The 15,107-nt window shown below is 36.2% G+C and overlaps 1 protein-coding gene across 2 annotated transcripts in view; it reads left to right on the plus strand.

Moving 5' to 3' along the window:
• NCK1 (NCK adaptor protein 1) overlaps positions 1–7,528 on the plus strand; it is a 77,913-nt gene extending 70,385 nt beyond the window's left edge. For both annotated transcript variants that reach the window (XM_011373200.2, XM_011373201.2), the window contains 2 exons: positions 2,744–3,456; positions 5,576–7,528. In XM_011373200.2, the coding sequence (XP_011371502.1) occupies positions 2,744–3,456; positions 5,576–5,770 (908 nt within the window). In that variant the 3' untranslated portion in view covers positions 5,771–7,528. The remainder of the gene's footprint in view (positions 1–2,743; positions 3,457–5,575) is intronic.
• The last annotated feature ends 7,579 nt before the right edge of the window (positions 7,529–15,107 follow it).

Here is a 15,107-nt window from a genome sequence, read left to right on the forward strand (position 1 = left end):
ACCAAAATGGGGAGACAAAGAAACATGTCCCACATGAATGAACAGAACAAAGCTCCAAAAAAAGAACTCAACAAAATGGAGACAAGCAATCTACCAGATGCAGAGTTCAAAATAACTGGTATAAGGATGCTCAAGGAACTTAGGGGAAGAGTAGATGAACTCAGTGAGAATTTTAACAAAGAGATAGAAAACATAAATATGGAGATGGAAAACAAAAGGAAACCAGTCAGAAATAATGAATATAATATCTGAGACGAAGAGTACATTAGAGGGAATCAACAAATTGGATGAAGCAGAGGACTGAATCAGCGATTTAGAGGATGGGGTAGCCAAGGACACTCAATCAGAACAGCAATTAGAAAAAAGGAATCCAAAAAAATGAGCATAGTTTAAGAAGCCTCTAGGACAATATCAAGTGTACCAACATTTGCATCATAGGGGTACCAGGAAGGGAAGAGAAAGCAAGAAATTGAAAACCTATTTGAAGAAATAATGATGGAAAACTTTCCTAACTTGGTAAAGGAAATAGACAAACAGCTCCAGGAAGTTCAGAGAGTCCCAAACAAGATGAACCCAGAGAGACCAACACCAAGACCCATCATAATTAAAATGCTAAAAAGAGAATCTTAAGCAGCAAGAAGAAAACAGTTACCTATAAGAGAGCTCCCATAAGACTGTTAGCCAAATTCTCAACATAAACTTTGCAGTCCAGAAGAGATTGGCACAAAATATTCAAAGTGATGAAGAAGAAGGATCTACAACCAAGATTACTTTACCCAGCAAAGTTAAAGAGCTTCACAGACAAGCAAAAACTGAGGGAGTTAATCACCACCAAGCCAGTATTACAGGAAATGTTGAAGGGACTTCTTTAAGAAGAAGAAGAAATGTATTAAAAATATGAATAATAAAACAGCAATAACTACCTATCTATGAACAAGTACTTCAAATGAAAAAGGAATGATCCAGTCAAAAGAAAGAGTAGCTGAATGGATAAGAAAACAAGACCCTTACATATGCTGCCTACAAGAGACTCACTTCAGATTGAAAGACACATACAGACTGAAAGTAAAGGGATGAAAAAAGACGTTGCATGAAAATGGAAACAAACAAAAAGCTGGGTAGCAATACTTATACCAGACAAAATGGACTTTAAAACAAAGGCTATAACAAGAGACAAAGAAGGACCCAGTAATTACACTTCTGGGTAGTTATCTAAAGAAACCCAAAATACTACTTTGAAGGGATATGTGTATCCATATGTTCATTGCAGCATTATTTACAGTAGCCAAGATATGGAGACTACCTGAGTGTCCATCAATAGATGAATGGATAAACTGGAGGTGGTACTTATATACAATGGAACATTACTCATCTATAAAAAAGAATGAAACCTTGTCATCTGCAACAACATGGATGGACCTAGAAGGTATTGTGCTGAGTGAAGTAAGTCAGATAAAGACAAATGCTGCATGATTTCACTTGTGGAATCTAAAGAACGAAATAAAAACAGAAACAAACTTAAAGATAACAGAACATTTTGAGGATTAGCAGATGGGAGAGGTTTAGGATGAGTGAAAAAGGGGAAACGGATTAAGACGTACAAATTGGTAGTTAGAAAATAGTCATGGAGATGTAAACTATAGCATAAGGAACATAGTAATACAGTAATAACTTTATGGTGTCAGGTATTAGATTTATTGGAGCGATCACTTTGTAAGTTATGTAAATGTCTAATCACTGTGTTGTACACCTGAAACTAATACAATATTGTATGCCAACTATAGTTCAAAAATAAAAAATATTAAAAAAAAAAACCCTGAAGGATCAGTGCTTAGAGAGTTGGGTGAAGAAAAAGAGTGAGGTAATGAGCCTTTTGAGAGTGAGAAGGTATTTGAGAAGTTTTACCGAGGAATGCCTCAGTTTTCTCGATAAAAGTAGAACACAAAGTCTCGTGCTAAGAAATGAGCAGCAGTGGGGAAAAAAAAGAAAGAAATGAGCAGTGGTGAAAAGGCTCATTGATGTAGCATACATTTGTGATGATAGTACCATATGGTGATTTTCTCATTTCTTTCAACAAATATATATTAAGCATCTACCGTGTGAGATTCTTGGAATTACATGCATGAGCGCAGACAAAATCCCTGTCCTTGTGGAGCTACATGTGAATGGAGTGAGAGGAGGCAAACAAGTAAATAATATATTATTTTAAAATAAACATATGAGGTAATAGAACAGCCTGGGTCTTGGAACTTAGCATAGCTACAATTTTATATTGCATATCAAGTTGTAATTTAAGTTATTGTTTTATTTCTATACAGCTAATTGTAGAATTTAGGCAAAACAAGTAAGACAAAAAGAATATAGGTTTGGTAGAGCCTTTATGTAATTAGATTGTAGCTATGAGAGAAGTCTATATTTACATTTAAAATTAATTTAGGACAACTTTATAATTATGTTATGCAGTTATTTCAGTGCTTTTGACTAAAAAGATGAGAAGGTAAACTGTCATATAATTGTGGTTAAGTGTTCGGTTTTGAAAAGAATTTGTGAAGGGGTTGATTGAAAGATAAAAATTTCCAGTTATAAATAAGTCATGGAGATGTTAAAAAAAAAATTATTATCTATGTTTAAAGTGTTAAAAAAACTACAGAGTTTTGAAGATCTTTTTTGGATAGTGAATAAGTTGGGGGTTTTTTGGTTATCATTTTGTGTTCTCTTCTCATTACTCCTTTTATTTAAACAGGCATTGGGAAAGTGAAAAGAAAACCTAGTGTGCCAGATTCTGCATCTCCTGCTGATGATAGCTTTGTTGACCCAGGAGAACGTCTCTATGACCTCAACATGCCTGCATATGTGAAATTTAACTACATGGCAGAGAGAGAGGACGAATTATCATTGATAAAAGGGACGAAGGTGATCGTCATGGAGAAATGCAGTGATGGGTGGTGGCGAGGTAGCTACAATGGACAAGTTGGATGGTTCCCTTCAAACTATGTAACTGAGGAAGGTGACAGTCCTTTGGGTGACCATGTGGGTTCTCTGTCAGAGAAATTAGCTGCAGTCGTCAATAACCTAAATACTGGGCAAGTGTTGCATGTGGTGCAGGCTCTTTACCCATTCAGCTCGTCCAATGATGAAGAACTTAATTTTGAGAAAGGAGATGTAATGGATGTTATTGAAAAACCTGAAAATGACCCCGAATGGTGGAAATGCAGGAAGATCAATGGAATGGTCGGTCTGGTGCCAAAAAACTATGTTACCATCATGCAGAATAATCCCTTAACCTCAGGTTTGGAACCCTCACCTCCACAGTGTGATTACATTAGGCCTTCACTCACTGGAAAGTTTGCTGGCAATCCTTGGTATTATGGGAAAGTCACCAGGCATCAAGCAGAAATGGCATTAAATGAAAGAGGGCACGAAGGTGATTTCCTCATTCGTGATAGTGAGTCTTCGGTAAGTTGGTTTTCAAAGGTAAATAGAAATAGAGCTCTGGGTATTAAAAAAATAATTAGAAAATTTGAGAGGCTTTACTAAAATTAACCAGGTAGTATGTTGGGAAATAAGCATAAATGTTCTGAAGCTAAAGGCAATGCACTTTCCAACTGTATTTATTTTGAATAAAATATAGCCCTAGTGGGGAGATACTACACTGGATTATTTGGCCTTGTCTAGTTCTGTTGGTTTTGCATTTCTGAAATATTTTCTGTTATGTTAAACTGAAAAACAGAGAAAATTTAACGCTGGCTTCTTCATTGAGAGTAGAATAGTGCAGTAGACTAAACTGGGAAAACATTTCTTAAATTGCATTTTGGATGCACTGTCCTTATAAATGAAGGAAATCTCTAAATTTAAAAAATCGGTATTTAAGTTTCTTCATAAATTGGTTGTTTGGAAGTTGAAATACTTTTCTTATATACCTCGAAAAACTTTTTTAACAGTATTTAAAATACATTTGCAATAAAAAGATAAATTTTATTCTAATACTTATAAAACAATAAAACTATAACACCATAAAAATTGAATAAGAAAATAGTTATATGGGCTCTTTTGGGTACTGTCTATTTGATGATACTCATTTCCCTTAAAAAACGGCCTTTATTTTTCCTTGATAAAGGAAGAGTGCTGTTTCCATTTTCAAATCATTATAAGTATTGGCTTTGTGTGTATTTAGTTATACAAAAGTGAATGTGTGATTGTACAAAAGGTTGAAAAAAAGTCAAGATTATCTTAGGTGATGCGAGTAGTAGGGGTGTGTGTGCGTGTGTGTATGTGTGTGTGTGTGAGAGGGAGGGAGGGAGAAAAAGAGAGAGGAAAGAGATTGAGATTAATTGAACTGCCAATGTATGTGAAGTTCAGGAAATCAGGCTTCTATATAACCCCTCAGGAAGAGCAGATGGTTGGTTAGGAAGAGTGGTTGGATTTGTTTTCTTTTACATACCTGACCTGGCTCTGCTTTCCAGGACAAGCAGTGGGCAGAGGGGTTAGGAAGGGAGTGACCTTGGAGTGGGTGGTAAAGTAACTAAGTATGGGATGTTTTGAAGAAGCCCACTGTTTGAAACTCTGGCAGTAATTGTATAAAAAGAGGCTTTTGGATTAATACAGATTACTCAAAAAGAGTTAGGTTTAAAAAAGTCTGATTGGAGAAGTAGCTTAATTGCAGAATACTGTGTATTTTCTTATAAGTAATTGAGTATAGATGGTAGCCAAAATATACCATTATTTCTAGCAGTAGAATTTTTAAAGTAAAGGTCGTAGGCGTATTTTGTTTAAGCAGAATGTTTTTTAAACATTTGAATTTATTATCAATATTTAGATATTGGGAAATATAAAGATTCAGACATCAGATTCTCTTTTTAAAATAGGAAGACCTGTCATCATTGAGCCAGTATGCCTCAAGGCAACAATCATAGCTAAGTGGTCACCTCCTTTAGACTAGGGCCTAAGCATAGCCCCTCGGGAAGCGTAGGTGGTTGATGATAGTGAAGAGTGGCACTGTAGTTCCCTCTGTATATCCACCCTGTCACTTGTTTACTTTTTTGTTTGTTTGTTTTTGGCCCCTTGTAGGCGTATGAGTTTATGACCTAATAAGTTTATATTGGTTCTCATTTTTGTGTCCTTCATCTTTGAGAATTCAGAATATTATCAGCTACTCTGTAATGACAACTACTGTTAGCTACTAATTTAAAATCAGTGGATGTCTTGGATTTTCTCATATGTTTCTCCAGTAGTCTGACTGGACAGAAAATAGCTGCTTCCCATGTTAAACTAAAGGACTTGCTGTGGGTGTTAGGTAGAACATGCTAGTTAAGGGACTTTGGAGTATGACTGTTTGGGTTTGAATCCTGGCTCTTTTGTGGCCTAGACAGTTGACCTTGAACAACTTAGCTTCTCTCAGCCTTGATTTTCTCAGCTGTAAAACGGATTTGTTTTCAGGCATAAAGGAAATAATCTGTTTAAATAATTTGGCATAGTAGTGCCTAGTATTTAATAAATGCTCACATTTAAGATGTTATTTAATATAAAATGTTAATGTCTTTCAAAATGTTTACCCCGAATGTTTTTTCTCTTTTAGCCAAATGATTTCTCAGTATCACTAAAAGCACAAGGGAAAAACAAGCATTTTAAAGTCCAACTAAAAGAGACTGTCTACTGCATTGGGCAGCGTAAATTCAGCACCATGGAAGAACTTGTAGAACATTACAAAAAGGCACCAATTTTTACAAGTGAACAAGGAGAAAAATTATATCTTATCAAGCATTTATCATGATACTGCTGACCAGAAATGACTGCTGCACAGCTCTAATTCATCATGTAATCGAGGACTGAGAAAATGTCAGTCCAGTCATGCTAGATTGGATATTGCTGTTCCTAACTCTATATGAGAATTGACTATAATACATAAGTATTTTTATTATAACTCATTCCATACCTATATACTACATATGCAAAACATCTGCATAGAGCAATTCCTTATCCTTAGTCTTCTGTTTTATTGTTTCCTTTGCTGTTTTTTTCTTTGCTTCTAATACTAAGGTTTATATTTTGAAAGAAAAATCTTTATATGGAAGAATTTCTTCATTGCCTTTCCTTTATTTCCTTGTAAGGGCACCATATTAGTCACTGCCTCAATGGTTTCTCTTCATATAAAATTATTATATCAATATATGGCATATGCTAAAATAAATTTCTTGGAGAGTGTTAATCTTTTCTGTGACTAAATAGCAATAATAAATGGAAAATTAGAAATTATATTGTATCTGCCACAAGCCATTGTAAATATCAAGTGTCTTGTGTCTGCCATTATTTTAAAAAATTCATTCATTGTCTTCACTGTAAAGCAAAACAAATGGGACGTAGGTTAGAAAATATATCTCGTACAATTTTAATTTACAACTGTTGGAAACAAAAATCTCCAAATTTCTAAGAATTTTTGGTGCTTCTCTCTCATCTGTTTATTCAAGAGGACAAAGCAGTCTGGGATATTTAGCTTTTCAATGGATGCTATAGAATTATTTTTTTTCTAGTGTTATTTTACCAAAGCATTATATATTAGGATATTTTATCTGTGCCAATGTGAAAAAAGCTATGGCCAAATTTTGGGGAAATTGGAGGCCAAGTGATTTCCCCTTTACCCCATCCCTAAATATCAGTAATTATTGGGCATAGTATTTCTACTATTTTCATTTCCTCCTTTCAGCTTTGAGTTTTATTGACTGGGACACTAAAATTTGTGTATACCTAAGGAAAAGGTGAGATGTGTTCATGGTTACAGAAAGTATTTTTTAAATCATATATTTTCGTAGGTGCTTCTATTATGTTTTTGTTTACCAAGCAGAAGTTTGGGTGTATGGACGAGAGGCTGCTATAGAATATCAAATCTACTTCTGTAGGTCACAGAAGAAAACCAGTTGTATTTTTATGGTCATAGCTTTTCCCCCCATTATAAATTCTGGAGATACAAATTTAAGCAAAGTAACCTTTTGTATTTTAATTGAAAATATTTACTAAAACTTAGTAAACAGTAAGAAGTCATAAATATCTTCTAAAATTTCCACAATGCAGCCTAGGCAAATGAATGTTTCTATCCTTAATGTTATAAACAGACATTAAATACACCAGAATTTCTGATGTTAAAATTGAAGTCATCTAATTCATGAGGTTTTATTTTAAATATATATTCTTTATTCTTTAAATCTTAAAATCATTTTAAAAGACATTGCCACTGGGTGGCAGCCCTGGCTTCTTGCACTGAGCTATAGGAGTCAGCAAATACAATTAAGACATTGATGTACAATTTTTCATCTTTATAACATCTGCTTTTAAAGCCTTTAAGTTTATATTCCATTATCTTTCTCAGTTCAATTCTCCTTTGTTTATTAAGATGATTGTTAGTAGATAAGTTTAATGGAAATGAAAGTTTTGTATGCTTATCTTTTTTGCTGTAAAATCATTTGAATATAAATTGAAAATTTTAAAGTGGTTGTAAAATGACTAGGTAGTAAACATCTTTTTATTTAAGTTTAAACAAACCTTTGATGATAGTTTCTTTTCTCCACCTCTTTGGTTTTTCTCTCCAATCTTTAAAAATAGAGATTTTGGGGGTTTTTTTAAAGGAGAAATTAATACTTTGTATAACAAACATGGACTATTTATATATAGCAAACCCCACTGAGCTGACGTTAAGAATTTTGAGAAAGTAGCTAGGATTGGACTAGCACTGGAAGTAGAATGCATATTTCTATGCCATTAGATTTCTGTGTTATTAGATTTATAATAACTAGAGAGTTTCCAGATAGCCCATGTGTGCCAATAATGTCTACTGTATGCTCTTCTTATTATGTGATGAAAACCTCACTGGGAACTACTTAATTCTGTACTTCAACATTTTATCAATTTTTTAAAAGTCTTAAACCAATCCTTATACCAATGGCTGTTTCTATAAGCATGAATTATTTAAATACACATAACACATCTAACTGTGCCCAGCCCACTTCTACAAATAACTTCTATAAAATCTTGGAAGGAAGTTTTCCAGAACTTTTTAAAAAAATTTCATAACTAAAAGCTATTATAGCTGTATCTGTTATATTTGGTCGTAAATATTTAGGGTTCAGCTGAATATATATATATAAAACATCTTCACTATACACAGTAACACAGGTACCTGGCACTATTAAAGACAGTGTATAAAGACAGATATATCACTGAACAATAAGAAAGTTAAGTGCAATCCATTGCCATTGCTGGAAGAATAAAAAGGCCTAGCAGATGAGCTGCTTGGGTTGTCAGAATAAGGTCATCCTTAAAGATATATGGCACATAAATTATCTCCAGCTTTAATGCTCTAATTCTATCATCTAATCCAGAGATTGCAAAGAAGCAGGGCCATTGTGTCTGTCAGGTACCTTTGTGAGAATAAAGAAAAGGCACCCCTCTGCCCCCACCCCCACCCAGCTTCAAGCCCAGCTCCTCTAGAAGTCTGAATTTTACCACCACCATTTGCAGCCTCCCCCTCCCCGCCATCTTGGCAAGGTGCCCTGTTCAGGGTACAGCCAAGTAGTTTTATCTATGCATTGCTTAAAGAAAGTAATTGTTAATATTTAAAAATTGAGGGATTTCACATAAAATTCATAGTTCTGGTTTCTCCTGAAAAATGAGAAGCTGACAGCACTGGAGATGAATTCTCACAGGTGACTATCATATAGAACTCAGTGTGGATGGTCCCCTTATATTTACTAATACACATGGTATAATTAAATTCAGTGTGAAAAAAAGCCTTCCTAACCCTTATCCTCCTAGTTCACATCTCCAAATGCAGTTACTGTTGCTCCCTATTTTACCTGTAACATGGAGAGTTCAGTTTGGAATCTCGAAACTCCTTTATCAGAAACACTTCAATGCAATGTCCAAATCATTAAATTAGGGATGTAGCATTACGGCATGCTTTAACAATTTAAAATTTTACAGGCATATAAGGGGGTCCTTTGTAGTTTGTATTTATGTAGATCTTTTAACTGTTTCCAAATGACTTCACAACTGTAGTCACTTTTGCCTTAAAAGACATTTGATAATGGGATAGATGACATCCTAATTTTATTTTCTGAATAGCATCCAGTGGACTCTAAAAAATGCCACATTACTGCTTCTGAGGAAACCCATCATTTGATTCTATTGCAAGGCAAGATAGGAAACTCTTCTTCTGATAAGTTGCTTCTATTGATTTAGCAAGTTTATATGACTCAACACTTACAGAACAAGCTTACTATGCATACGACACGCCCTAATTTCTTGCTGTTACATGACCTAAACGAGGGGGCTGAGGAGCCAAAATATATTTTTCTAGTTTCTAACGATGTGTTCTTTTGACCTGAAAGTATATACAGTTTGCTGAGACTTTTTGTTTAATGAGTAGCACCTAAAGTTTTGAAGAGCAGAAGTTTTTCAGTTATAGAATTGGCCATGTTCACAGAGGTAAATGTTTTAAACCAAAGTGGGTTTTTGAGAATATGCCAGCCTGAGCACTTTCATTATCTCGGATATTTCACAATTGGTCAGATTCCTATAGTTGCTAACACAATTTTTAACCTGCTGGACTGCCTGATTTTTAAATGTTTTCACTCACATTACCTTTAAAGCTCATGGGAAAGCTAGTCTCAGTATTTTAGAATAATGTTTCAAATTTTATTTGTAGTTATAACTACAGAAGGCAAAAATACACAGTACTCGATATTCTTTCTATGTTTTCTTCTACCTCATAGAATGACAGTGACTTTCAAATATGAAAACAAACAAATGAAAATAGACATCTAAGGTAGTTAAGGTGTTTAGTTGCCTAAATAAATCTTTGGGCTCAGAGAATTTATATCTTAGACCATGTATAAAATTTGCAGATAGCCTTTGGGAAATTATGCAGACAAGTGGATTCCTGAATAAGATGGAAGTGACTATTTTAGGCTAAACACAGGAATGGTCATTAAATTGACACTTTTGAGCCCCTATGGAAGAAATGAGTAATCCTTGAATGTCTTTTCTAGGAGCAAATAATGCCAAACACATTTACTCGTTTGATATGTTTTCTAGATTATAGATAAAGTGATGTTATAGAAAACAAATGTTGATTTCATTAGGACATATGCTAATCACTTGGTGTCAAGATGAAAAAATACTTTTTGAATTGTTCTGTGTGCATGATTGTATTTAAATAGCTTTTAGAGATATTTGTCCATCAACCAACCAGCTCCCTTCAAGTATTCGATTGCTCCAGGTGCCAGACTGTTCTAACCTAACAAATGATAGTGAAGAAAACGAACAAAGTTGTCCAAAAGCTGTTATTAAACATATTTCTAGTGATGTAATGCCTAATGGGGAAGTGCTCTGAAGAAAAAATAGTGCGGGTTGAGGAGTTTGGAGAGTGAGGGTGTTAATTTATGTAAAATGATGAAAAGAGGCCTCGGATAAAATTGACCTTTGAGCATATTGTATGCTCCACTTAAAAGAAATACCAAGGACTAGGATTAAACCAGTGATTGAATGAAAATACAGCAACCAAAATCATTTGAAAATTATGTTAAGTAAGATCTTCAGTATTATAGAGCATTATTTCTGATTTTCAAATTTTAAGTTGAATAAAATGGTATTTGTTTTATTTAAATGTGGAAATTTTAACTAGAAAGGGCTATTCTGAATAAAGCCTGATTCTCCATCCTAAGAGTTGTCAGAGAATGTCACATAGAAAAAAACATAACTATAAGAAGGAGGACAGTTTGACAGACGTAAGGGTTTTAATGGATCACACTCTATGGAAAGAATTGAGATTAAGGGAAGTTTAATACCTGATGCTCTGCACTGGAGGCCAGGTAATAAACTAGGGAGAAAATTAAGAAACTATAAAGTATGTTCTGGAGGTGATAAAGGGCTACTAGAACCCTGAAAACTGGAGCTTGAAAATGTGTGAAAATTATATCTGGAACAGACTCAGTGGAAGCGGCAGTAAGAAGAATCTAAGACAAGGGGAATCCCACTGCTTAAATTCTCATATTACAAAAAATACATAAGATAGTAGGTTATACCTAAATGTCAGATGTGCTAAAACAGGACATAGTTAGGAATCTTGGTAAAGGCCAAGGAAGGGTTATTGGAATGAAGTGATTGATCATGTAGTGTGTGCTAGAACACCAGGACCTATTCTGCATTTGCACAACTCTTAATTAGAGTGCTTCAAATTTTGTGCCCTTGTGCTTTCCTTGCTTCATTCTAATCCCAGCCATATGAGTCTCAGAGGGCTCTCTTTGGCCATCAAACTTATCCCTCCCCACTGCCTCTTTACCTTTCCATAAAAATCTTTCATCTTGCTTTTCCTTACACAATTCAATATAAAATATTTAAGCGGCAACTAGTGAACTAGGAAAAAAATTGCTGTTTCTAGACTACTTGCTTAATAGGAAGTTTATTTGTTTTTCAGAAGTTCATATTCAGTCATAGAGATGATCTGTCAACTCTGGAAGGCAGGGGAAGTTAACCTGAGAAGTGCAGGCAATAGGTTAGAGGATAGTTTGTTGCTGGCATGTTGTACAGACAACCATGGATCACAACCAAGTGATGAGAAGGTACAGAAAGAAGTACCTCAAAGCCAGAAGAGAGAATATCAGAGTTGGGAATTCCAGGCAAAGGTACACACTAGCAGATGAGGCACAGCCCTCCAGAAGTCTTCACCCAATGGCATGGCCCATGCAGAAGTGGGTGTCTGAGTTCCTTGTTGAGTCATAAACCAGACATGAGGGACTGTCATGCAAAAGCTATGATGGTAGGCAGGTAGCATTACCCTTCAGTGCTCCTTGAGGTGTGCGGAGCCCAGGACAGAGACTCTCCTTGCAGTGGCTTGTGAAGGATTGATAGGCAGCAGAGTCCAGTGGCTTGTGAAGGATTGATAGGCAGGAGGATCCTGACAGGGACCCAAGCCCAGGTAGACTTATCAAGACCCCAGGGCTTGGTGAACACTCTCTCCCCGACAGCATAACTGAACGAATCTTGTTCTTTCTCCCATTCTCTGTTTACTTAACCTCTCCTTTTCCTCCTCAGTCGGTATTCTCAACTTTTCCATCCTTGGGCCTTGCTTATGTTATTCTCCCAGTTGAAGTTCTGAACTGTGAATGCATATCTCCTACCCAAATCTAAATGAGTACATTCTTGGAGCTCCATATTGAGGTCTGTCTATTCTCTAAAGCTTTTTCTAGTTTCTTGGATCACTCACTCTGTGCCACTCAGACACACTGTGAGTCCTCCTTTGGTGCTAATTGGGAGGCAGTAAGGTGAGTGAAAAGAACTTGGAGTTAGGTAGACCTCAGTTGGAATTCCTGTCTCCATCCTTGACTAGCTCTGTAATATACAATAAATCACTTGCTTTGAGTCATGTGTCCTCATCTGAAAAGTTGAGAATCAAATATTACATCACAAGTATGTTGTATAATATATGAAAATATATAATTACGGAAAACCTTTAGGACAATTCCTAGCACATAGTAGATACCCAATATACATTGGCTTTTATTGTTAGCTTTTAACATGTTGAAAACTGGGCAGAAGTGCATTTAGGAGAGAGGATTAAGGAAACCAGGACTGGGAGAACAAAGGTAAGATTGAGGACAGATGTTGAGGTCAGCTGTATGAAGTACTCCAAGTTGGGGTGTGTCCAGACCCAGAGGCAAGGGGAGCCAGGATCAGACAGCAGGGGAGCAGTGAGAGACTACAAGGAGCTTGTGACTAGAGTCAAGGCACAGATGTGGCCACTGACTCACAGGGCTGGAATTGAGAGCATGCACCAAGTATTCTGGATTATAGTGTAATAAAGAGATATACAGCTAACATTTACTGTATAATTACTTTGCCAGATACTATTCTAAGTGTACCATCTCACTTCGTCCACAACAACCCTATGAATTGATGTCTCCAATTTATAGATGAGGACACTAACACAGATTGTTTAAATGACTTGCTTAAAAAAACACAACTACTAAGTTGTAGAGCCTGGATGCCAACCCAGACAGTGGCTCCAGAGCCCGTGCTTTTAACTACTAGTAGGTATCTCAAACTGGAAGTCTTTTTTTTTTTCTGATCCAGGGGCCAAACTGAAAGATGGGGAGCCCACAAAGCCAGCCATTCAGAGCAAATTGTCCCTAATGTACTTATTGTTAATATTATTATTAACAAATGGTTAATATGGCATTTGTGAAGACCTACTGTGTGTTCCCTTCACTGGGCTAATATGCTTTGTCTGCATTCTTTAATTCTCATTACTATTATGCAAGGCAGCATCATATCTACCCTATAAATGAAAGAGTGAGGCTCTTGGAACTCCCCTTCACATCAAAGTGCACTACTTTTCCCGTGTACTGCTCATCCTACAACTCTCTGCCTTTTGATTCAAATTCTCCATTCAAACTCCTCTTACTGAGATTACAAATGATCTTCCAGGTGCTAAGTCCAGGGGACATTTTTCATTGATAACTCAGTGACTCACTCTTCTGCACTCCTGCTGATGACCACTCCATCTTTCATCATTTCCAGGATCACAGTTTGTTCCAGAACCACCTCTCTAACCTATTTCCTCCTGCATCTCCCTATTTCTTTTTTCTTATGCTGGTTCTTAAATGTGGGTCTTTTCCAGGAGCATATCTACATGCCTCCTTAATCTACATACTCTCCTTGAATGTTTTCACTCACTTCCTGGTCTCAGCTACCACTGAAATCCTAAAGGTAGGGAATGGTGCCAATACTCTGGATACCCATAAACTTGTGACAAAGCTTTTACATACTGGAGACCTCCCTGTATAAGCATCCTAAATTCAAGTGTATCAAGCTAGACATATGCAACCTTTTTCTGTACCACCATCAACTCCGCCTATCCTGACCCTACCCCACCCCACCCTCCTCCTTTGCATTATTTAGGTTGGGGTGCTGCCATCCACCCAATTACTCAAACCTAGAACCTGAAAGTCATGTTTGCCTCCTCCCCCTCCACCCTCCCAATCCACTCAGTATCTAGGAGCTGTCAATTCTACCTCCATCTTTTGTTGTTAGTCACTTCTTTCTACAGACATGGGAAAACCTACTGCTAGCCAACAACTCCCACCTAGCAGACTGACAAAGCTCCCTCCTGGCCCTCCTTCCTCCAGTTTGGCCCCTCGTACTGTTTTCTCCATCCTAGTCATAAACTTTAAAGCTCAAATACAGGGAATGACATAATCAGATCTGAGCTTTTTAACCCCTCCTTTCCTCTCAGGATAAACTCTAAGCTGTTCAATTAGGCATTCAAGATTCTATGTAATCCTGTTTCTATCTGCCTTTGGACCTCATTTCTTGCCACTCCAACCTTGCTCTCCAGTGGCACCAAACTTCTTGTGGTTTCCTAAACACACCATGCCTGGTTAATTTTTTCCAGCATTTAGTACTCAGCCCCGAAGTCACCTCCTCCAGGAATCCTTCTCTGATCCCCTAGGCCGCATTAGGTGTTTCTCCTTAATGCTCTCTTATTCTCTTGTTAATATTTCTGTCGCTTTCTTTTCAGTAATGATTTATTCCCATGTCCATCTCCATTAGCTGGGAAGTTCTTGGTTGAGGTCAGGAACTATTGAATCCCCAGGATCAGCACATAGTAGGCCCTTAGTGAATATTGAATGAATAAATAAGTGATTAACTTTGTCAAGTTTGCATTTCAAATAAGTTTTAAACCAGAACCAAAATCTGTTGTACTCTAAAACCCATGTTTTTCCAATAATGCATTCGCATGCGTAGAGTAGTGTTTAAAAAGCTGGCATTTTAAGGGACCAAACTCTATCATAAGGTTTTCCTTCCAATTTTTAAAATTGTTTTTAATTTTTCAATAATATATTCACAATTCGTTAAACAGTATAAAAAGATACACAACACCCAAGAGAATTGAAAGCAGTGTCTCAAAGAGATATTTGTATATTCATGTTCATAGCAGTATTATTCACAATAGCTAAAACGTGGAAGCAACCCAAGTGTTCATGGATGAATGAATGGATGAGCAAAATGTGGTATATACATCAATGCAAAATTATTTAGCCTTAAAAAGGAAAGAAATT

This window comes from Pteropus vampyrus, unplaced genomic scaffold, assembly GCF_000151845.1.
Source record: "Pteropus vampyrus isolate Shadow unplaced genomic scaffold, Pvam_2.0 Scaffold220, whole genome shotgun sequence".
NCBI classification, from domain to species: domain Eukaryota; kingdom Metazoa; phylum Chordata; class Mammalia; order Chiroptera; family Pteropodidae; genus Pteropus; species Pteropus vampyrus.